This window comes from Nansenia antarctica (assembly GCF_963989245.1).
Source record: "Nansenia antarctica genome assembly, chromosome: 4".
Classification (NCBI taxonomy): Eukaryota; Metazoa; Chordata; class Actinopteri; order Argentiniformes; family Microstomatidae; genus Nansenia; species Nansenia antarctica.
This window is the reverse complement of record NC_137689.1, coordinates 497,653-522,216: the sequence shown is the minus strand read 5'-3', so window position 1 is coordinate 522,216 and position 24,564 is coordinate 497,653. Positions and strand designations below refer to the sequence as shown.

General features: G+C 45.9%; 1 protein-coding gene across 1 annotated transcript in view; it reads left to right on the top strand.

Moving 5' to 3' along the window:
- The window catches only part of cadm1a (cell adhesion molecule 1a), a gene marked incomplete at its 5' end in the record, with an annotated part of 195,872 nt that extends 188,472 nt beyond the window's left edge, over window positions 1-7,400 (top strand). Inside the window, 2 exons of the mRNA XM_080528057.1 lie at window positions 5,292-5,420; window positions 7,268-7,400. Coding sequence (XP_080384183.1) covers window positions 5,292-5,420; window positions 7,268-7,386 — 248 coding nt within the window. The 3' untranslated portion in view covers window positions 7,387-7,400. The remainder of the gene's footprint in view (window positions 1-5,291; window positions 5,421-7,267) is intronic.
- Between the last annotated feature and the right edge of the window lie 17,164 nt (window positions 7,401-24,564).

Here is a 24,564-nt window from a genome sequence, read left to right as displayed (position 1 = left end):
CTGAAACCACACCACTACTAGTGTGCCCTTGAGTAAGGCACTTAGCCCTCAGTTACTCCAGGGGGAATGTCCCTGTAATTCGTAATTGTAAGTCGCTTTGGATAAAAGCGTCTGCTAAATGGCAAAATTATTATTAAATTAAAATTATTATAGAGAGATCTGAGGGAGGGTGGTAGAGGATGGAGAGATCTGAAGGAGGGTGGCAGAAGGGTGACAGAGGCTAGAGAGATCTGAGGGAGGGTGGCAGAAAAGAGAGATCTGAGGAGCTGTGCTTCTGCTCTGTTGGCGTCTGGTTTTAACAGCGTTACATCTGGGACCCGGCCCAGACCAAACATCAGACGGGGGTTAGGGGGGGGGGTGTCTGGGTTAGACAACAACATCAGACAGGGGGGTGTCTGGGTTAGACAACAACATTTGTTGTGCGGCGCGAATGCACATCTGTATTGATTCAGTCAGTTAATCGATGGTCGCTGTGTGAGACGACAACGTTATATTATTTATTATTTTACAAAAACATGTTATTTCAAACATACCTTCTTGCAGGTTAGGAATGTCGCCCATGAAACTACAGGGTCCAGGATTTGGGTGACATACAGCTTGTTATCTTCTTATTCTATCTATTATCTCTTATTATCTCAGATATACTGTATATATATACGTATATCTGTAGAGAGGCACAGATCCTCCTGTTCTTCCAGTCGTAATGAAGTCTCAAGTCCTCCGTGTTTAGCAGGGGTGTTGTGGGTAGTAATGAGTCATGTATGAGGACTATGCAATATGGATAACTAAGTGACTCATTGCAGTCAATTTGGATGGAAGGAAATTTCAGTTGGAGTTTTCATTACCGTGCCAATTCACTCTGAATTATTCAATATTCCTGGGCGTAATAGGCTGGTTGAGATTAGGTTTGGTTTGCGTGAGGAGAAGCAGCTCATTTCTAAACCATCTGGCGTCTCTCAAGTTACACAACAATGCAGCAATGTTGGTTCACACTCCACTTTTATCAAATTACTGTTTTGTTTCCCTCCTGATTACATTAGAGAGAGAGTAGAGTGAGCTCTGTGTTACCTGAGCTACGGCACCACAGCATGTTCTGGCTCAGCCATTTTTACATTCACATGTTTGGCATTTAGCAGACGCCTTATTCCAAAGCCACTTACAATCAATACATCTGACTAAGTAAGTGAATCATCAATCCACCAATCGTAGCAGGAAGAGTGATCTAGCTCAGGCCAGGGGCCATTGGCAAATGTCGTGAAAAAGTTTCTTTTTTTAATTATAGACACTGGAGAGACAGTACAAGGGGGGCAGTAGAGTCTTAGGAGGCATAGTAACGGGGAAAAGCAGGTGTCTCAGGAGACGCAGTGCTGGGGGTGGTAATGTCTCAGGAGGAGCAGTTAAGCCAGCTGTGCTCCAATCTCTGGTCCTGAGTGTTGTTGTGTTGTTGTCTTGTTCCCCGCCGGGGCGATGGGTGTCAACCGGGGGTCAGCGAGGGCGGGGGGGGGGGTGATGGGAGGCAGGGGGGCGGCGGTGATGGGAGGCGACACTCCTCTGCTCCCCGAGCCCAATCCCTCCGTCAGGTTATGTCAATTAGTGGGTTAGTACGTGTAGCTGCGTAACGGAGTGGGATGTCAAACTCACTGTGGAGTGTGTTCCTACTCTCCTCCCTCCCCCTCCCTCCCTCCCTCCCACTCTGTCTCCCAGAATACAATTAACTGAAACAGGGTTGAAACAGAAGGTGGAGAAAAGAAATTCCCTGCCATTTCCGTAGGCCTCTGTTTTCCCCTCAGCCTCTAAGGACCGGTGCCTCCCCTCCCCCTCCCCCGTCCTCCAGTAATAGTAAAGTGTGTTAAAGCGCCTCTCTACTTTCCTCTCTGACAAGAGTGAATTTGGCCTCAGAAAGGTTCTGCTGCTTTAATTGAATCTGCCCAGTGCTGAAAAAGGACATTTGATGTCAGAGGAGCCAGTTAGAGCTGTTAGAGCTGTTAGATCTGTTAGACCTGTTAGGCCTCCGCTCACAGCTGCTCTACCTCCGACACAGAGCCTCTTACACGTGGACGGGCGTTCCCAAAGTGAGACCCCACGAAATGCACCCCACTGTGATCGGTTCTGATTGGATGAAAGCATTTTGAGCTTGAGGAAGCTCCTCCCACCTCACCCCCGAGGCGGAGCCCCTCCCCCTCCTACTCCGCGCTGGTGTTGACGGTCGTTTAACCAGCTCTTTTAAGGAGATGCACTTGTATACATAGGCCTGATGGAAAGAGCTGGAATCACAACAACCTGTGAGATTGAGATACAGTACGGGAATGTGACTGTGGTATGAAGCGCAGGGTGTTCCTCTAACACTAGAACAGCCTTAACACTAGAAGAGCCGTGCCTTTTTACCTACTATAAGAGCCGCCTCTGGGGTCAAATGACCATAGTCTTTACAATGCTCAAGCTGCTATTTACACACAACGACCACTAGTTGGTTGCTTGTAAATTAGCCTGCTTCCTACACAGAAAACAGCAAAATATCTTCATACTAGCTTATCCTGATGTGATTTAGAAAGTGTAAGGATACTGGGTGGTAGAACGCACATCTAAGTCATGAAAGGAGGGTCCTGAAATGTGATCGAGTGCAAAGATAGAACATGTTTCTTTACTCACAGGCAGCTCACAGGCAGTTCTCCTGCTAACAGACAACTCCTTATTAATGTCTACAGAAGTGTTATGAATGAATGAATGAATGAATGGTCTTTATTGTCATTGATATAGTACAGGTACCATACAACGAAATTTGGGAGGGGGGGCTCCCCTGGTGCTAGGAAAAAAATACTAAAAACAAGAAGGGAAAAGTGCTGGTTTACATAAATAAAGGCTATATACACTATCCACTATACTATACTGTACAAATAAAACACTGTACTGTACTCTATGCTATGCTATAAATATCCTAACATTTCCTATCTCTGAACCTTATGTACCCGAGGGTTGTCATATTGCACATAGTATTATTGCACATTCATTTAAAGTGTCGCAGTTTGCAGGTTTGAAATGTTCACAGTTGTGTTTCAGTATTACCTTCTCATCATCAAATGTGAAACTCTTCCCCCTCTCACCACCACCTGACATCAAGCTCTTGTCAAAGTCCTCTCCTCTCCTCTCCGTCTCTCTCCCCCACCACCAAACTCCATAATTTCCTAGCATAGTGGTGAGTTATTGATAATAAAAAAATAAAATTGCTCCTCCTTTTCTCTGTGAAGAACCAATCAAGTCTGAACACGGCCATTAAGGCTGGGTTGTCATGGATCCCTACACTTGATCAATACCCTTCAGGAGTCATTACGGGAGCAGGTCTGAGGCCTGCCTTGTTCTTCAGCTCCTAGAGGAGATAAATCTCTCTTAAAAATTGCCCTGGATCTGCACTTTTTAGTCTGCGCAGGGTGAACTGTATTTCTTTGGCTCTGAGTGGAGACGGCGCGAGGCAGATTTATAGAAACAGCAGTGCTGCTCCGTAGATGGAAGTTGAGAAGCGCCATATCTGTTCATCAATCATGTTAACATGTTAACGCTCTGGTCTGGTGCTGTTCTGGTGAACGAGCCCACAGCAGTGGAGTTATGCATACATGTGTTCACTGTAACCCTTTACTAATGTAGGTACATGTGCTGTAAATGCTACGATAATATTTAAATGCATATTGCATATTGGTTCTTTGAGAAGAGTCCTTTTTATAATAATCTTCTGACAATTTCATGTCGTTTGGTAATTGTAGGTATAGTTTCATAATGGTGGAAAGTCAAGTGGATCATAATTGTTACTCCAGTCATATTTGTGTTTGATGCGTCATGGTCTTTGTTTGTGTGTGTTTGGGGCTGAGATCAACCTACTGGAAATGACTGTTATCAACCAGAAAGGGTTTTCTAACAGTATTCTAACAGTCTGTTCTCAGAAGGCTTTTCACAATGATTTCTTTGTCATGTTTTTGTAAATTAAATACAACCGAGTATAACACAAACAAATCAGTAGATGATCAAACTGTCACAACAAGTTAGCTTGGACAGCAGACCGCTGATATCAACATGCAGCAGCTGAACGTGGGAGATTCTCCTCAGGCAGAGCTGAAGTGACTCTGCACATGAAACAAATCAATGTCTGTTTATCAACGGTGATCATTCCAGGTCATTATTGGAATATCGAACGCCTAATCAGCATTAAGAGCATCTTTTGACATTGTTTTCCTATGACAACTGCTAGAAAGGATTTCTGTAAATAATACTAATACAGCCCCGCGGTGGTGTAGCGGTCTAAGCACTGGTCACTAGTGCAAGCTGCCCACCGGGGACTGGGATCGTATCCCAGCTCGCCAGATCCGGATATGGCTGGGGCACACACGGGGAGCGGCATATTGGGCGGCCGCTCCCGAGGGCGGTATAGGAGTATTTCCGGACAAGGATCCGTCGCGCAACAGCGCCCCCGGGGTGCCGGAATAACAGGTGCTGGGCTCGAGGAGCCAGTCAGCTAGTCTGCCTGGCGGCCTCTTCTGGGACTGCCGGCCACGGGGTCGTGCGGCGGATCCTTCGCAATAGGCAGGGGATAATTGGATGCTAAGTTGGGTTCAATTGGCTACCAAATTGGGTGAAAAAGGGATCAAATCTGAAAAACAAATTTAAAATAAAAATACAAATAATACTAATACTAATACTACTACTAATAATAATAATAATCGGCAGATACTGTTTATCAGTTATCAGTGAACTTTGCCCCCTTAACTCGGTCGCTCTAGTTCCAGTATATTATATCATGTGGACACATGCCGTGATTGTTCTCAAAAGTGCTATTTATTTTTATTATTAAACCTTTATGTAACCAGGTGACCTCATTGAGATAAGGAATCTCTTTTCCCAGAGGGACCTGGCCAAGAGGGGCAGCACAGGGACACAGGCAGACATTCAACACACAGACAGACATCATACAACATAACAAGACATTAAAAGCAGGTTTGGGCGGGCACAGATACTGAATTAAAAGCAATGACAACTTCCAATACTTCCACCTTCTAAGAGCACAATGCTAAATGGAGCACAACCCTCGACAATACCTCAACATTTCCTCTGAATTCAACATGATGTGATGCTACGGCTGCTGCCAATAGCTTGTAGGAGATAACAGCAAGAACATTTTCAAGTTGGCAGCTGAGTCTGTTCGTTAACGGTTAAGGTTACATAACTGGTTATGCCAGTTGATAAGGAACTGTGCGTTTGAATGGAGGGTGTTCTTCTTCTAAGCTGTTTGTTTTCCTGTGTTACAGATTCCAGAGCCGGGGAGGGGGCGCCCAGGACAGTCGACCATGCCGTCATCGGGGGTGTGGTGGCGGTGGTGGTGTTCGCTATGCTCTGTCTACTCATCGTTCTGGGACGGTACTTTGCGAGACACAAAGGTATGTGACCAACACCTAGAATTTAGAACTGGACATTTTAGCAGTCTACGCTTTTAATCCAAACGATTTACAATTACAGAGACATTCCCCCTGGAGTAACTGAGGGCTAAGTGTCTTACTCAAGGACACACTTATTATTATTATTATTATTATTATTATTATTATTATTATTATTACTACTAGTGCTGATGTTTCAGGCGAGATATGAACCCCTCCACCACACCTGCCATACGTTTATTTTCACCATAATCCACAAGGCTAAACATGTTTTCATCATGAGAACACAGATAAGAGAAGACAACAGATTGTTTATATTTTTCACACTGCATATTTTCAACTGTCATCCAAAGGCCAATCAGAAAACCAAATCCCCCGACACTCCTCAGCTTTCTGTGAGGAATTTCCTCTGAATCTCCTCTGATTGGCTGCCTCCTCATGGATAATCATCAGATTGGCTGCCTCCTCATGGAGACGTTGGGAGCGCAGGTCTTTGCTCCATATGGAGGTTGGGATGTGTGTAATCCTGCCCGTCTCCGTTCTATCTGGTTATCTTCTCCTAGCGTCATTACCACCCCGACACCCCCGGGTGGGAATAATCCCTGTCGGAAATGAAGTCTGAAGTGTGTTGATCATTCCTGCTCATTCCTGCTCATTCCTGCTCGCTCGTTGAACTTGACAAGGTTAATTCGGGGGGGGTTAACACGAGAACAGCCGTGCCTTTTTTAGTTAGCCTCAGTTACGCCACGAGTTGCTCATTAAAGGCAAACTCGACCACAACACACACACACACATACATAACATGGCAGGGAGGTCAGGGGTTATCACTCAATAACTGTATTAATTATTAAACTCATTGGTGTTTTCTTATACTGGAGGACCTATAAAAATGGCTGAATTGATGAAAGTAAAGTTAGCTCATTGGACTGCAGTCGGAATATACCACTTTGCTTAAGTTGGAATAATAACTTTAAATAGCCACATCTAACTTTAGCCACGGCTAACAAAAAACCAATGGGAGTGATGGGGGGGCAATTAGACCAATTAGACAACGGTCAATATTCGTGGCCAAAAAAAACACCTCAAACTAAGTACCAACCAAGTCAGAGAGAGTTCATTTGAGTTTATTTGGCCTTGCGGTTTTAAACTTTATCTAAATGCCAACATCACTCCCCTACTTGTGTTGTTTGTGTGCCGTGGCTGAAGTTAGCAGCAGCGATTTAAACATCCTGAACCACGGATTAGGGTTTAGGCTGTCCCCTGGGCTGCGTTCAGGGTTTAGGCTGTCCCCTGGGCTGCGTTCAGGGTAGGGGATAATCTGCCTCACAGGTGTCAACAACAACATTAACTATCCCTTTAATGTCAGGAGAAGTTGAGCAGCACTCGGTTTAGGAGTGAGGTAACTGCTTTGTTATCAAGCCCAAGTGACTGTGTGGTGTGTTAACACTAGAACAGCCCTGCCTTTTTTACCTGCTAAAAGAGCCGCCGTGAGAGAGCCGTCAAATGACCATAGTCTTTACAATGTTCAAGCTGCTGCTTACACACAACGACCACTAGTTGGGCCGCTTATAAATTAGCCTGCCTCCTCCTACACAGAAAACCTGCAAAATATCTTCATACTAGCTTATCCTGATGTGATTTAGAAAGTGTAAGGATACTGGGTGGTAGAACACACATATCTAGGACAAGTCATGAAAGGAGGGTCCTGAAATTTGATCGAGTGCAAAGATATAAACATGTTTCTTTACTCCCAAGCAGTTAGATATAAAGATAGAACATGTTTGGCTGTTCTAGTGTTAATGAAGTCCCTCTCCTGTCCCCCCCCTCCTCTCCCTGCCCCCCCCCCTCAGGAACTTACTTCACGCATGAAGCTAAAGGAGCTGACGACGCGGCGGACGCAGACACAGCCATCATCAACGCGGAGGGGGGGCACAACAACTCTGACGAGAAGAAGGAGTACTACATCTGAACACCGCAGAGCCCAGAGGGTGTTCCTGGTTACACCAACCTGTCTGGGTGGGGGTGGGGGTGGGTGGGGGTTGGTGGGGGGTTGGGGTTGAGAATGGGTTTGGTGGGGGTAGGGTAGGGGGGTGGGTGGGTAGGAGGGGGCATGGTTTTACGGGGTTTTATGGCCACGGGTTGAACAATGTAGTCCAGTTCTGTGCAGCTGAAGAGGAAACGGTTTTTGTGTGTATAAGGTTTGGAAGATAGGGTAGGGTTGGTTTGGTTAGGGAAGGGAGGGAGGGAGGGAGGGAGGGAGGGAAGGAGGGAGGGAGGGGGGGAGGGGAGGGGAGGGGGGGTTGCCAGATGTTGCCAGATATCACTGTAGAGAGCTCCACCATTTAACACCTCCCAAAACTGCTGGTACTAATTTTCTTTAGTTCAACCATTTGCAGAAAATTCTGTGCCTTGTTCTGAATTTCTTTTCTATTCATTCTCCTTCTTCTTTTTTCCCCATCTACATTTCCCTGTTGCCCCTCTTCCACTCTCCTTCATCTTCAATGTGCTGTTGGCTTTTCCTATGACGGTAAAAATGACATCCTGGCTCAGTTCATCTCTCTCCCGCTGTCTCTCACCTCCACCCTCCTGCCAACCAAAAGCTCATCAGATCTTCAGATCTCTCTCTATACTCCCACTCTACTGTGAGCAGACCCGGTCCACAAACCACCATCTTTCTTTTTTTCCCTAAAACCTTTTTGATAACTAACTCCCAGACACATCTACGCACGCTTTGCCTATCATATAAAAAAAAAGAATTGAGGAAAGGCTTGAAGTGTATACCCATTAATAACACCCCCCCCCCTCCCACACACACACACACACACACACACTCTAGACATGCACACACAAATCATCTGAGTGAGACGATGGAGCGATGAAGGACAATTGGTTTCAAACTGCTCCTGTTCCTTCCTCCGTCTCTTCAATTAGTTGTTCAGATTAGATACGCCAGGACGTTTGAAACATTTCTACTCTTTGGAAATAAGTAAAGTAGAAGGAACATTATTCCACCCTCGCGATGCTGAACGCAAGAGGCATTCTCAGTTCATTTATGTTCACCTTTTTATTCTGTTCCAATATTGTTTTTTATTCTGTTTTTATTCGGCGAACGGAACTTCAATCCCCTATAGGCGTTTATTGTTTTGTGATGATGACATTTTTAGAGTTGGTATCCTCTCAAATATTTTTACAAACGACAAAAATGACAAAAATAAGCCAGTTTTAATCTGTTTATGGTGGTTATGTGCTCACCCGTTGGTTTCTCAATCAAGATACGACCTTCGGTTTAAATAATTACCTCAGTTAACTTTTTATGAGGTTTTTATTTCAACCGAAACTAATTGTTGGGGGGATTCAATTGAATGAGAAACAGACTGAAGAATCTCCAAATTAAACAAGTTGTGCTAGTGACCTTTGACCTATACAAGAACGATACTACCTTTATATACCAGTACAGACGGAACAGTAACTTTCTTTTTTTTAACATTGAGGTTTGTGATATCATATACGTGAAACATGTAATAGAAACGTGATGGAAATAGTGGTACTGAAATTAAACTGTTCTGTCAGCTAAGGACCTATTATTATTGACGTAGACATTTTCAGCAGATATATAATTTCAAGACGGTATCTCAAAACAATTAAGTCTGATCATTTCAACAATATACAGACGGATTGTCCTACTGTATGTAAAATCCAGCCAAAATATCATCCATGTATTATACATAAACCCGAACCGGGGAATATCTTTTTTTCATGAGAGTACATTCTTTGGTTTTATAATTCTCACAACGGTTGTTTGTTTTGTCATTTCTTCCCTGCAGCACTCACGAAGCCAAAACATGTCAGAAACACCACCCTGCATGTCTGTCAGAGCATTCTGAAACATCGTGTTTTTACTTTCCTTCTCTGTCTCTCTTTATGAACGACCTGTAAACACGAGACCTTTCTAGAGGCCAGTAGGGAAACGCTTTGGGACGCCAAACGTCTTTTTGAGATCTGTTACTGTTACTGTTCAGTTCGATTTCTTCATCACGTTTCTTCATAACATTAACAACGTTGCTGTTGAATTTTAATCCCTTATCCTACTGAGTTTGTTGAGGTTGAGAAGACGACATTGCTTCTATGTTTGATTTCACTTTGTCTCCAAATATATTTCAAAAGGAAATACCACTGATTTAACACTGTACGCTGAAGACGACAACGCTGTTTAATGTCACGACTGCTGTGGCTTTCTGACTTGGTTAAAAAACGTTAATTTTAGAGTATGTGTCTTCATATAAACTATTTGGATTCCCTGTGTTTCTTGATTTGAAAAGTAGAGAGAGGATGTCAGTTACAGTTACGTAGAGAGAGGATGTCAGTTACAGTTACGTAGAGATTGTGTGAACTAGTATTTAACAGGGAGCTTTTCTCAGCTGGTCAGAAGGCTTCTGTTCACACTGGACCTCACCGTCTGTTCTCGCAGTACAGAGTGAACACTTCCATTCACTTTCCTGTAGGCGGACATTTTGAAATGTATTCACTGCTGTGTGGTCAGTAGACTGGGCAGACGTATATGTTGTTATGCTTTACCTTTCTCTGGTGTGTTTTATGGTTTGTGATGGTTAGCACAGTCAGAACCATTGGGTGTTTTAGCAAAAGTAACATGCGGTGTGAAACCCACGGGACAGGGAAGTGTTGTTTCTTCTTTTCACTCTGTAATCCAACAGTTTAGATTTGAAATCAAACAAATACTGAGGTTAACATTCATAGATTCTCAGTTTGTATTTGATGGTATTTGTGTACATATTGGTTTCACCATTTAGAAATGCCAACACTTTTTCTACATCGTCCTCCTATTTCAGGGCACCAAAGGTAATGGGACAGATTCATACAAGGTCCACATGAAGCACTCATGTTTAGTGTTGGGTCAACAATACTCTGCATGCAATAACTGCCTGAAGTTTGCGCCCCATTGACCCACCAGACGCTGGTATCTTCTCTGGTGATCTTCTGCCATCTTCAGTTGTTCTGGTTTTGAGGTATTTTTGCCCAAGTTTTGCCTTTGCTCTCTTACGGCTGACGTACCAGACACGCATGTCAAGCCAACTGTCCCGTTACTTGTGGTGCTGAAAGAGGGCGACTCTATAACAAGTGATGTCATTTCTAAATGGGGAAACCAACAACATGTACACAAATACCCTAAAATAAACAACAATACAATAATCTCTATTTAAAATAAAGAATCTCTACTTTAATCTCATAGTCGTTCGATCAAAAGAAGAAGAAGAAGATACTTCCCTGTCCCGTCACGTTCACCAGGCTGTAGTTGACGTGCTTAGTTACAACAAATACAATCAGATGTGACCTGTCGATGCCAGTGATATGAAGAGCAAAACTGAATAGATCAATAATCCAAACCAACTATCTGGATGGATGTTTAGATGTCCCTAGAGGTGTGGAACGAGATAGCTTTGCATTTAGAACGTTCTTTTGGTATTTTTCTGTTTTTGTGTCATTTTTCTTTGTCCTGATATGCTCCTGTGATGCTGGAGGTAGAAGAGTTAACTTGGTAGTCTGACGATGTTACTGATGTTTCATCCATCTTCATTTCTTTTATCTTAGCTTTTTACATTCCTGTGTTGACGCCCTGTCTCAGGTCCATGCATTGAATGGTGTGATTGCATCTCAGGTAGAATGCAAAAGTTTAGGCCCCCCCACGTTAATGATGAAGTATATTTAAGAAAAAAAAAGAAAACCATTTTAAAATCAAGAGACAACTGGTGATTTGTTTTTCTTTTTTTGCATTTAAGCTGTACATGTTTTATGTATTTTCTTAATATTTGGTGCACCGTATAAGATGTGTTAAGTATTACTTTGTATAGGCATAGTTCACACAGAAAGATGTTTGTTTAAGCGATGCAGGAACAGAGCCGACCATGTGACCACGTGTCTCAGGCGGCCGGCTCGCTCCCAGGATGTTCGGTTTATCACTCATTGTTTTTAGGTTGATTATTTTTGTCTTTCTGCTGTACTTGGGCAATGTTAATGTGTATTAATGACAAAAAAAAAGATATCCACATTCCCATACACATTTTGTATTGGTTCATAAATAGACATTTTTACAAAAAATTAAGAGTTCTTGTCTTAATAAAAAAGAAAAGATATTAATGTTCAAAGTAACGGTTGTCTGTCTGGTTTTTTAACACTCACATATTCAGCCCTGTTCAGAGCTGGAGGGTTTAAACACCTGCGTAATCACTCTTGTTAATACAGAAGACCTCTGCAACAGGTAAACTGGTCATTTATGTTCTCATAATACCTGATAATACCTGCCTGCTACCTGCCCGCTAATGCCCAACCAAACATTTGAGTTTTTCACAAAAAGTGTTTTTCAATATATGCTGCTATCCACCCCCCACACCAACCTACGGACCTTTGGGGACAGAGCCTTCAGCGTGGCCGCACCTACTCTCTGGAACTCCCTCCCCACAGTGATCTGCAACGCCCCCACCCTGGACTCCTTCAAACTAGCCCTCAAAACCCATCTGTTCTCCAAGGCCTTTGGCCCCTAGTCACTGTTTCAGTTTTGCTTTGTTTGTTTTCTGTTTTGTCTGTCCGTTTCATTCCCCTGTAAAGCGTCCTTGGGCTTTTTGAAAGGCGCTATATAAATTAAAGTTATTATTAGTATTATTATTATTATTATTATGATGTATAAATTGCACAATTCCTTTAAAAGGTGTGTGCCTTTAATTAGACAGAACTTGGCCAGATCATATCTGGAGTGAACATAGTAGGCTGCATGTTGTGTGGTTGCTGCTGTTTAATGAGACTTTAATCTGTTTCTCAAGTAACCCGTCATATTCTTTATATCCGTCATATCCCTGTTCTTTATATCCGTCATATCTGTTCTTTATATCTGTCATATCTGTTCTTTATATCTGTCATATCTGTTCTTTATATCTGTCATCTCTGTTCTTTATATCTGTCATCTCTGTTCTTTATATCCGTCATATCTGTTCTTTATATCCGTCATATCCCTGTTCGCTTCTGTTATTCTGTCGGCTCGACACGCCAAACGTCTGGATCAGAAACCAGACCGTCACTACCAGGTTAAAGAAGAGCTACTCAGCTGTTATTTGATGGCATGTGTGTACATTTTGCTTTCAACATTCTTAAATTACAACACTTTTTATACATAGTCCCCCTTTTTTCCAGTTTTCTGTTCAGTTTTTTTTTACTTTCCATAAGTAATGGGACAGACTCATGTAGTCCAAATGAAGCATTCATGTTTAGCATTTGGTTGACATTCTGTTGCTGCAATAACCGCCTGAAGGCTGCAACCCATTGTCCCTAGCAGACCCTGGGTGTATTCTCCCATGATGCTCTGCCAGGCCTGTACTGACGCCATCTTCAGTTGTTTTGATGACTTTTTTGGGGCTCAACTCTCCACTCCAGCAAATGAAATGCATGTTCAATAGGATTTAAATCAGAAGGACCGACTTTGCCAGTCAACAACTTTCTACTTTTTTGGCCCTGAAAAAGCTCCTTGGTTGCTATGGCAGTATGTTTTGGGTGGTTGCTATGGCAGTATGTTTTGGGTGGTTGCTATGGCAGTGTGTTTTGGGTGGTTGCTATGGCAGTGTGTTTTGGGATATTGTCCTGCTGTTTACCTTCCAGCCAGTCTGGAGGACGAGAGGTTTCTGTCCTGTTGAACAACAACATGTCTACTCTCACCTCACAGTCATATTACAAACCCAAAACCCACTTTTGGAGTATAGAACCAAAAGAGGCAAAAGTGCTTCCCGTTACTATGGTAACTCACGGCTCTGGAACAGCCCGATTCTGCCACCCCCTTTGACCCCACCAGCCTACAGGTGTCTTCTCTGATGATGCTATGCCAGGCCTATACTGCAGCCTTCTTTAGTCTCAGGATGAGAGACTGTTCCTGGAGAGAGTTCCTGTGGGACCTACCTCCTGGAGAGAGTTCCTGATCTGTGAGACAGTTGTTCTAGAGAGTTCCTGGTCTGTGGGACCTACCTCCTAGAGATGTGACCTACCTCCTAGAGATGTGACCTACCTCCTAGAGATGTGACCTACCTCCTAGAGATGTGACCTACCTCCTAGAGAGAGTTCCTGTGGGACCTACCTCCTGGAGAGAGTTCCTGGTCTGTGAGACAGTTTTTCTACCTCCTGGAGAGAGTTCCTGTGGGACCTACCTCCTAGAGATGTGACCTACCTCCTAGAGAGAGTTCCTGTGGGACCTACCTCCTGGAGAGAGTTCCTGGTCTGTGAGACAGTTTTTCTACCTCCTGGAGAGAGTTCCTGTGGGACCTACCTCCTAGAGATGTGTGACCTACCTCCTGGAGAGAGTTCCTGGTCTGTGAGACAGTTGTTCTACCTCCTGGAGAGAGTTCCTGGTCTGTGGGACAGTTGTTCTACCTCCTGATGTGATCCTGATCTATGAGACAGTTGTTCTACCTCCTGGAGAGAGTTCCTGAGCTGGACAGATGTTTTGTGGGTTTCCTTAATGACGTTGCGCATTCTTCAGTTATTCACTGAGGATGATGTCTCCTTGGCATACTAGCCTGTTTGTGATGGATGAGCTCACTAGTTTTTTTTTCTTTTTAATGAAGTTCCAAACTGTTGATCTTGGCAAGCCTAAGGTTTTGGCTCTGTTTCAGATTTATTTTTCTTCCGATTCTTTTGCTTAATAACAGCTTCCTTTCTAGACTTTCTTTGAAACATCTTTAGTCCTCATGTTCAAAAGGCAAAGCCACACCAGACTGGCAGCTCTCTTATTCCTGCAAAATTACCCAGAACACACCTGACTAACCAGAAACCCTGTCAAGCCAATTGTCCCGTTACTTTTGGTGAATAAAAAGTGTTGTCATTTCTAAATAGTGAAAACAATTATGTGCACAAATATCATGAAATAAAAGCTGAGAATCTATAATGTTAACCTTGTAGGGGCGGCTGTGTCTCAGGAGGTAGAGGCTGTGTCTCAGGAGGTAGAGCCGCCGTCCAATGATCGCAAGGTTGGCAGGTCGGCGGTTCGAGCCCCGGCTGGCCACATGTTGAAGTGTCCTTGGGCAAGACACTGAACCCCAAATTGCTCCTTGCTTGGTAGCTTGCCGCCATTGGTGTGTGAATGTGTGTGTGAACGGGTGAATGAGAGGCCGTTGTAAAGCGCTTTGGATAAAGGTGCTATATAAGTGCGTGTGTGTGTGTGTGTGTGTGTGTGTGCAGTCCATGTAGTAATGACTAAATTGTTGGAGTTGTGGGAGTATTGAGCCAAAAGAAGACAAAAATGTGTCCCTGTCTCCTTACTTACGTTACGTAGGGCGTCTTTATCTCTCAGAAACACGTGACGACTCACCACTGCCACCCCAGCTCTCACGGTGTCTTACAGTTTCACCCACGGCCTCATCTTTCTGCCACAGCCTTCTGCGAGTGTTGACTTTGGGCCTGTTTGCCTGTATGTCCCTGTGTGTCGCCCTGGTTCTCTGATTGCCTGAGCAAGGACATGGCGGGGCGGTTGTCACGCTGCCAGGGCTCAAAGTCACCTAGAACCCTGTCTGCTAGCGAGCTGCCGGAGCTGCCAGAGCCGCACAGATGTCACATGGCCTCGTCTGCTGTCCAGGAACAGCGAGACACGGAGGTGGGGGAGGAGAGGGGGAAGGTGGGGGAGGGAGGAGAGGGAGGAGAGGGGGGAGGTGGGGGAGGGAGGAGAGGGAGGAGAGGGGGGAGGTGGGGGAGGAGAGGGGGGAGGTGGGGGAGGAGAGGGGAGAGGGGGAGGAGAGGGGGGAGGAGAGGGGGGAGGTGGGGGAGGAGAGGGAGGAGGTGGGGGAGGAGAGGGGGGAGGAGAGGGGGGAGGAGAGGGGGGAGGTGGGGGAGGAGAGGGGGAAGGTGGGGGAGGGAGGAGAGGGAGGAGAGGGGGGAGGTGGGGGAGGGAGGAGAGGGAGGAGAGGGGGGAGGTGGGGGAGGAGAGGGGGGAGGTGGGGGAGGAGAGGGGAGAGGGGGAGGAGAGGGGGGAGGAGAGGGGGGAGGTGGGGGAGGAGAGGGAGGAGGTGGGGGAGGAGAGGGGGGAGGAGAGGGGGAAGGAGAGGGGGAGGTGGGGGAGGAGAGGGGAGAGGTGGGGAAGGAGAGAGGGAGGAGAGGGGGGAGGAGAGGGAGGAGAGGGGGAAGGAGAGGGAGGAGAGGGAGGAGAGGGGGGAGGAGAGGGGGGAGGAGGGAGGAGAGGGGGGAGGAGGAGGGAGGAGAGGGGGGAGGGGGGGAGGAGAGGGGGGAGGGAGGAGGGAGGAGGGAGGAGGGAGGGGGGAGGAGAGGGGGAAGGAGAGGGAGGAGAGGGGGGTGGAGAGGGGGGAGGAGAGGGAGGAGAGGGGGGAGGTGGGGGAGGGAGGAGAGGGGGAGGAGAGGGGGGAGGTGGGGGAGGAGAGGGGGGAGGAGGGGAAGGAGAGGGGAAGGAGAGGGGGGAGGTGGGGGAGGAGAGGGGGAAGGAGAGGGGGGAGGTGGGGGAGGAGAGGGGAGAGGTGGGGGAAGGAGAGGGGGGAGGAGAGGGGGAGGTGGGGGAGGAGAGGGGGGAGGTGGGGGGAGGAGAGGGGGGAGGAGAGGGGGGAGGGGGGGGAGGAGAGGGGGGAGGAGAGGGGGGAGGTGGGGGGGAGGAGAGGGGGGAGGTGGGGGGAGGAGAGGGGGGAGGTGGGGGGGAGGAGAGGGGGGAGGTGGGGGAAGGAGAGGGGGGAGGTGGGGGAAGGAGAGGGGGAAGGAGAGGGGGGTGTGTGTGTCAAACTTGAGAGCCCTTGTCAGAGATTCGAGGATGTTGCACATGTCTTGGTAAGGAGATGTCATTGTAATTGTACCCATGTAGGACAGGAAGCAGTGCGAGTGTTTTTTCTCTCAACAATTTCACTGTTTCAATTAGCTATTATGTCAATGTCTTCATTATGTCACCAAGACTAATTTACTAATGTTTAGTTCTGATAAAGGCTTTTCCTTTCATTTGTTAAACCGTGTTTCACCACAGTAAAAGCTGTTGTGTTAAATCCCAGACTGTTTAGACACAGCCTCTACCTCCTGAGACACAGCCTCTACCTCCTGAGACACAGCCTCTACCTCCTGAGACACAGCCTCTACCTCCTGAGACACAGCCTCTACCTCCTGAGACACTGCCTCTACCTCCTGAGACACAGCCTCTACCTCCTGAGACACAGCCTCTACCTCCTGAGTCACAGCCTCTACCTCCTGAGACACAGCCTCTACCTCCTGAGACACTGCCTCTACCTCCTGAGACACAGCCTCTACCTCCTGAGACACAGCCTCTACCTCCTGAGACACAGCCTCTACCTCCTGAGACACAGCCTCTACCTCCTGAGACACAGCCTCTACCTCCTGAGACACAGCCCCTACCTCCTGAGACACAGCCTCTACCTCCTGAGACACAGCCTCTACCTCCTGAGACACTGCCTCTACCTCCTGAGACACAGCCTCTACCTCCTGAGACACAGCCTCTACCTCCTGAGACACAGCCTCTACCTCCTGAGACACAGCCTCTACCTCCTGAGACACAGCCGCCCCCAATTATTACATGTCCTCTTATTATTATTACAGGTTATCTCTACACATATATATCATAAACATCATAGATATATCACACATTGTGACAGTAGAGTAGAGATAACAGAGATAGCAGCATCAGTATCCTCGTAGGCCAACAAATAGCGCTAGCATTACCTCCTCCAGCATCTAAATGGAGCCACTGATGCTGTGTGAGGGGGGGTGGGGAGGGTGGGGGGGTGGGGGATTCCAACAGGCCAAACTGTGACTTAATAGCATTGATACACTCCTCGCTACAGCGCAGGTCAGGAGGTGAAGAGGATACTGATTACTAAAATTGCCTCAGTTTGAGAGGGAAAGGGAAGGGTGAGATTGTCTATTGAACTCAACCTGGAGTGTCTGTCTGTGTGGCTCAAATGAAACTAAAAATATCTGCTTCTTTTTTTTAGATTTGGACATTAGTCCTCCTAGCTCCCCTTTTCCATCAATCATCGTCTGTTTAGGACCTTTTCTTCGTCGTGTCCAACTTATTACTAAAATCATAAAGCTGTATCATAGTTTGATGTGCCTGTCATCATTGTCGGTTAATTCCTTCTGTTGTTGCCAAGGCGATCAATCTGGCAGTTTCTCTGGCGCGCCGCGCGACCATTGCTAACAGCCACTCATGTTTCTGTTGTCGTTCTCATTATATCTCAGTGGCATTGTACTTCTGCCCAGAAAGGCAATTCCCAGAGTAATTTCAATGGCAGAGGCGGTTGTTGTTTTCCCGCCAACATGAGAGGTGTCACCACAGCGTGACATTTTTATGTTCTAAAAATTACTAGAAAATATACACATTCATTCATGTCTTGGCCCGTTATTTTTTATTTACCACAGAAGCGACTCGGTGGCCTTGTGATTAGAGGGTCCGCCCCGAGACCGCCAGGTTGTTGGGCTCTGATCACCTGGGAGAGTCGTACAAATACCTTGGTCCCAAAGCCTCTCCGCTGGAACCCAGCAGGAAGGAGAGGAGGAGGTGAGGAGAGGAGGAGGTAAGGAGAGGAGGAGGTGAGGAGAGGAGGAGGTAAGGAGAGGAGGAGGTAAGGAGAGGAGGAGGTAAGGAGAGGAGGAGGTAAGGAGAGGAGGAGGTAAGGAGAGGAGGAGGTAAGGAGAGGAGGAGGTAAGGAGAGGAGGAGGTAAGGAGAGGAGGAGGTGAGGAGAGGAGGAGGTGAGGAGAGGAGGAGGTGAGGAGAGGAGGAGGTGAGGAGAGGAGGAGGTGAGGAGAGGAGGAGGTGAGGAGAGGAGGAGGTGAGGAGAGGAGGAGGTAAGGAGAGGAGGAGGTAAGGAGAGGAGGAGGTAAGGAGAGGAGGAGGTAAGGAGAGGAGGAGGTAAGGAGAGGAGGAGGTGAGGCCTTGTACACTGAGGGCCGCTGCTGTGTGCTGGTAGGCAAACTGGTAGTAGTCGCTCTATGAGTAGAGGGCTGCAAGGGAGTTTTCCTGGCTACACAGTGTACAGGTGTTTTACCTGCTTGCGTGTTCTGTCATCATGTGAAGCGCATTGAATCACATTTCTTGAGATGCGCTATAGAAATAAAACTAGATTTGATTTGATTTGATACAATAATTAATAATAATTTTGCCATTTAGCAGACGCTTTTATCCAAAGCGACTTACAATTACGAATTACAGGGACAGTCCCCCTGGAGTAACTGAGGGCTAAGTGCCTTACTCAAGGGCACACTAGTAGTGGTGTGGTTTCAGGCGGGATTTGAACTCACAACCTTCCGATCGGAAGTCCAACACACTATCCACTAGACCACTATCCACTAGACCACTAGACCACCACTATCCACTATCCACCACCACCACTACCCCGATACCAGTATGTCAACCTGCCTCACGCCACAGGGACAGGAGACAGGCTGAATGAATGAATGAATGAATGAATGAATGGTCTTTATTGTCATTAATACAGTACAGGTACCATACAACGAAATTTAGGAGGGGGGGCTCCCCTGGTGCTAGGAAAAAAATACTAAAACAAGAAGGGAAAAGAGCTGTTTGTCCTCCTGTCCTATAGAGGCTGTTTGTCCTGGTTGTCCTGGTTGTCCTGGTTGTCCTGGTTGTCCTGTCCTGTGGTGTCTGGCTGTCTGTCTGTCCTGCAGGCCATGTCTGGTGTGTTCCAGGGCTCAAGGACGAAGTTCAGAAGGTCAGAAGGTCAGAGTTCAAACATCCATGGTTGAGTGGTCGCAGCAGCGAGTCACCTTGAAGCTTCACAAGCAAAACCACAAGCGAGACATGGTTGAGGAGTCTAGTGGATAATGTGAAACAGCAGCTCATATCTCATCTACAGTCTTTCATATCTCCTCTACAGCTCACATCTCCTCTACAGCTCATATCTCCTCTACAGCTCATATCTCCTCTACAGCTCATATCTCTATACAGCTCATATCTCTATACAGCTCATATCTCTATACAGCTCATATCTCTATACAGCTCATATCTCTATACAGCTCATATCTCTATACAGCTCATATCTCTATACAGCTCATATCTCTATACAGCTCATATCGCTATACAGCTCATATCTCATATACAGCAGCTCATATCTTTGCCCCATTTCTGAGCTGATATTAATTTGGGATTTTCATCATTTTAATTACTGTTAAATTCATGGTTACAATTTTACAATGGCATTGTCACAAAGTGGGAAATCAGACAGTATTTTACAATAGGCTTAAGCCTTTCATTCTCTGTTGTTTTATTTGGCAATAATGATGATTTGAAAGCGGTCCAAGTGCGCCAGGGTTCGTCTGGATTAACAGGACAGTGAAACGAGCCAATCAGATGTGCAGCTGCTGCACCCCTGGGACCTGAGTCCTTTGGCTTCACGCCGTGCTACCTAGCGTCTTTATGACGGCATTACCATGTTTATTTGATTCATTAGCAGCCCAAGGACAGTATTATCTGAGATTTATAGACGGCACTCGAGCTGCACTCCACTTGAGCTTCACCTTTCAGTTTACAAGCAGGGGACCTTTAGGGGAGCACTCACGCCGAGGTGTTGAATCTGCCTGACAGACGTGTCACACAATGTCACACATTTGCCATATGATGAGAGCATCGCTTTGCTAGAAACCCATTTGGTATTTTAGATGTCAGTAGACCCACCAATTAACTGTGACATTAATTGTCACATGTGGATGGAAGTGCTGAAGGAGAAGAATGAGAAGACGGACAAGGAGACAAAGCGGGAGTCAGATGTGTGGTTCTGGTTCTGTGGGTTTAGTTTAGGGCACAAATTGAAGAGATAAAAGATCTCCCACTTAATTTGTAATTACCTCTGGACAATTACCACAGTTCTAATAATTGCACATTGGAAATAACAGGCGTTGGCGGTTAGTGCAGGCATTAGAGAAGCTCCGTCTGAAAGGTTATTAAGGGAACAATCTAGCAACCAAATGTTTTTGCCGTTTTGAGCAATTTGAGTTGAAGTGTCCGAGGTTGCGTGACTCACCGTCCATCACATCCTGTCCCCAGATGTCCCCAGTCCAGAGTTTGTTATTTTGAACGTGTTCATTGTAGGTGTGAGAAAAGGTTTACCTGCACTACTAACGGGGGCGGCTGTGTCTCAGGAGGTAGAGGCTGTGTCTCAGGAGGTAGAGGCTGTGTCTCAGGAGGTAGAGGCTGTGTCTCAGGAGGTAGAGGCTGTGTCTCAGGAGGTAGAGGCCGTGTCTCAGGAGGTAGAGCCGGCGTCTAATGATCGCAAGGTCGGCGGATCGGCGGTTCGAACCCCGGCTGGCCACGTGTCGAGGTGTCCTTGGGCAAGACACTGAACCCCAATCTGCTCCCAGTGAGCGGGCCGGCCAGCGCCTTGCATGGTAGCTTGCCGCCATTGGTGTGTGAATGTGTGTGTGAATGGGTGAATGAGAGGCCGTTGTAAAGCGCTTTGGAATAAGGCATAGCTATATAAGTCAGTCTGTTTACTTTAATTACAAGGAACATCTCAGTATGAACACCTCAGCATGAGACAGACAAACGTAGGCATGCATTAACTTTACCCAGCCACCGTAACGAGAGCCTTTATCATCACTTCCTTATCCTGCTGCACAGTGGCGGCCATTACCCCTCTGCCTCTCACCTGCCTCCTGGCCTCCACGCTCTCCACACAGAGCTGTTTCAACAGACCCTCATATCTCATATCTGCTCTGGGCTGTTTAACTGCAGTGTCCTCGCTGCTCTGTCAACCCGCCAGTTTAATTTTCAGAGACACCGTTTGTTCCAGAGGTTTTATAAGGTCATGTCTTTCTGCTGTCCTCATAACGGCACGTTTGTATTCTCATAATGATGTTTGTATTCTTGTTGTGTTATATGAGTATATTATATATATATATATATATATATATATATATATATATGTATATATTACTGTCACAGAGAGGGATTCAGTGGAGAGTAAATCAATGAACCTCTTCACCGTTCAGCCTAATGTGTGTGTTTGTGATTTTCTTTTTTAAATCACACGCACACACACACACATACACACACACATCTTGAATGTATTTAAACCAGGAGAAACCACAGCGTATGTGTCAGGTGAACGGTCTTGCTTTGTGGTCACCAGGTGAAATTCAAAGCGCAAATTTGTCCTCAACCCTCCTTCCATATGAAAGAAGTCTGATACGCTACACAGCTAGCATACATACATACATACATACATACATACATACATACATACATACATACATACATACATACATACATACATACATACATACATACATACATACATACATACATACATACATACATACATACACACACACACACACACACACACACACACACACACAGCCACATCGTCTGTAAGAAGAGAAAATAAATGTTGCAAGATAACACAACGTCGGCCATGATGGATTTTTCGAATTCTGTGAGAACGCCAGAACCCGTTAGAGAAACACTGGAACGCCAGAACCCGTTACAGATATACATACGTATATACACACACACACACACACACACACACACACATACAGAACCTGTTAGAGAGTAATTAATTAAAGAGAGCAGACCTCCCCGGCTTAATTTTGTTCTCCATGGAAAACCAACTTTTCCAATTACGGGAGAACAATAAGTGTGTCTTTCTGTCTCAGCAGGTGAATGAGGATTGACTCAGCTTAGCTTCTCCTCTCTGTTCATTTACCCACCGCCATGCTAGGACAGGAGATCCAGTACAATGAGGCCTGAGCTTATAGCTGGGGACATCTGCTTTTCATTCTGCTTAAAGTTTGTCAATGCATTTATAATGAGGGCAACTAATGAAATTAGTTGAAATGACTGAACATTTAATTTACCACCACCTCAGGTCAGATGATTAATTCATGTGAAAACAACAGATGTTCAACAGAAATATATAAACTCAAAAGCACAGAGAAATGGAAGATGTAAGTTATGAAAAAAGGGATTCTTAAGATGTGAAACTATTTTTATCCTACCGTATTAAAGGAGTTATATTTATATATGTATATATTATTATATATTATAGCTAGTTTTGCTACTTTTGTCCGTGTTTTGTGCGTGTGTCCAAATCAGAGGTGTGGTGCATGTCCTTGTGTGCCAGTGTACTCCTCCTAAAACTAGTAAGACTGAGTCTATATCCTACACCCAGCATCTCACTACTAAGGTCTATGGCCTGAGCTAGATTACTCTTCCTGCTACGACTGGTGGATTGATGATTCACTTGCTTAGTCTAATGTATCTGTTGTAAGTCGCTTTGGAATAAGGCGTCTGCTAAATGACAAACATGTAAATGTAATGTCCTTCGCCCAGCATCGTTTAAGATAAACATAATATATGTCTGAATATTGGAAGTCTGGAAGGAAAGTATATTCTATTGTAACACATTTCATGCACTTCTACAGTACACAGTGTCCAGCATAATGTCTAGTTGGTATTGCTACCAAGCCAAAACACTGTGGGGGGAGGGGGGATGGGGGGGGCAGGGGGGCATCAGAAAATACACTGCACACATCAGATCCCCCCCCCCACACAAACATGTCAATGGGGTGTCAGTTGCCAGTAGTCCGGTGTCAGTGTGTGTTGTGTGTAGGTGTGTGTTGTGTGTAGGTGTGTGTGTTGTGTGTAGGTGTGTGTGTTGTGTGTAGGTGTGTGTTGTGTGTAGGTGTGTGTGTTGTGTGTAGGTGTGTGTTGTGTGTAGGTATGTGTGTTGTGTGTAAGTGTGTGTTGTGTGTAGGTGTGTGTGTTGTGTGTAGGTGTGTGTTGTGTGTAGGTGTGTGTTGTGTGTAGGTGTGTGTTCTGTGTAGGTGTGTGTGTTGTGTGTAGGTGTGTGTTGTGTGTAGGTGTGTGTAGGTGTGTGTTGTGTGTAAGTGTGTGTTGTGTAGGTGTGTGTTGTGTGTAGGTGTGTGTAGGTGTGTGTTGTGTGTAAGTGTGTGTTGTGTAGGTGTGTGTGTTGTGTAGGTGTGTGTGTTCTGTGTAGGTGTGTAGGTGTGTGTTGTGTGTAGGTGTGTGTAGGTGTGTGTGTTCTGTGTAGGTGTGTGTGTTGTGTGTAGGTGTGTGTGTTGTGTGTAGGTGTGTGTTGTGTGTAGGTGTGTGTAGGTGTGTGTTGTGTGTAAGTGTGTGTTGTGTAGGTGTGTGTGTTGTGTTGGTGTGTGTGTTCTGTGTAGGTGTGTGTTCAGTGTAGGTGTGTGTGTTGTGTGTGTTGTGTGTAGGTGTGTGTGTTGTGTGTAGGTGTGTGTTGTGTGTAGGTGTGTGTAGGTGTGTGTGTTGTGTGTAGGTGTGTGTGTTCTGTGTAGGTATGTGTGTGTGTAGGTGTGTGTGTTGTGTGTAAGTGTGTGTGTTCTGTGTAGGTGTGTGTGTTGTGTGTAGGTGTGTGTTGTGTGTATGTGTGTGTGTGTTGTGTGTAGGTGTGTGTGTTGTGTGTAGGTGTGTGTGTTCTGTGTAGGTATGTGTGTGTAGGTGTGTGTGTTGTGTGTAAGTGTGTGTGTTCTGTGTAGGTGTGTGTGTTGTGTGTAGGTGTGTGTTCTGTGTAGGTGTGTGTTGTGTGTAGTTGTGTAGGTGTGTGTGTTGTGTGTAGGTGTGTGTGTTGTGTGTAGGTGTGTGTTCTGTGTAGGTGTGTGTTCTGTGTAGGTGTGTGTTGTGTGTAGTTGTGTGTGTTCTGTGTAGGTGTGTGTGTTGTGTGTAGGTGTGTGTGTTGTGTGTAGGTGTGTGTTGTGTGTTCTGTGTAGGTGTGTGTGTTGTGTGTAGGTGTGTGTGTTGTGTGTAGGTGTGTGTGTTGTGTGTAGGTGTGTGTGTTGTGTGTAGGTGTGTGTGTTGTGTGTAGGTGTGTGTGTGTGTGTGTGTGTGTGTGTGTGTGTCAGTGTGTGTTGTGTGTCAGTGTGTGTCAGTGTGTGTGTGTGTGTGTCAGTGTGTGTGTGTGTGTGTCAGTGTGTGTGTTGTGTGTCAGTGTGTGTGTGTGTGTGTGTGTGTAGGTGTGTGTGTGTGTAGGTGTGTGTGTTCTGTGTCAGTGTGTGTGTGTGTGTGTGTGTTGTGTGTAGGTGTGTGTGTGTGTGTGTGTAGGTGTGTGTGTTGTGTGTCAGTGTGTGTTGTGTGTAGGTGTGTGTGTTGTGTGTAGGTGT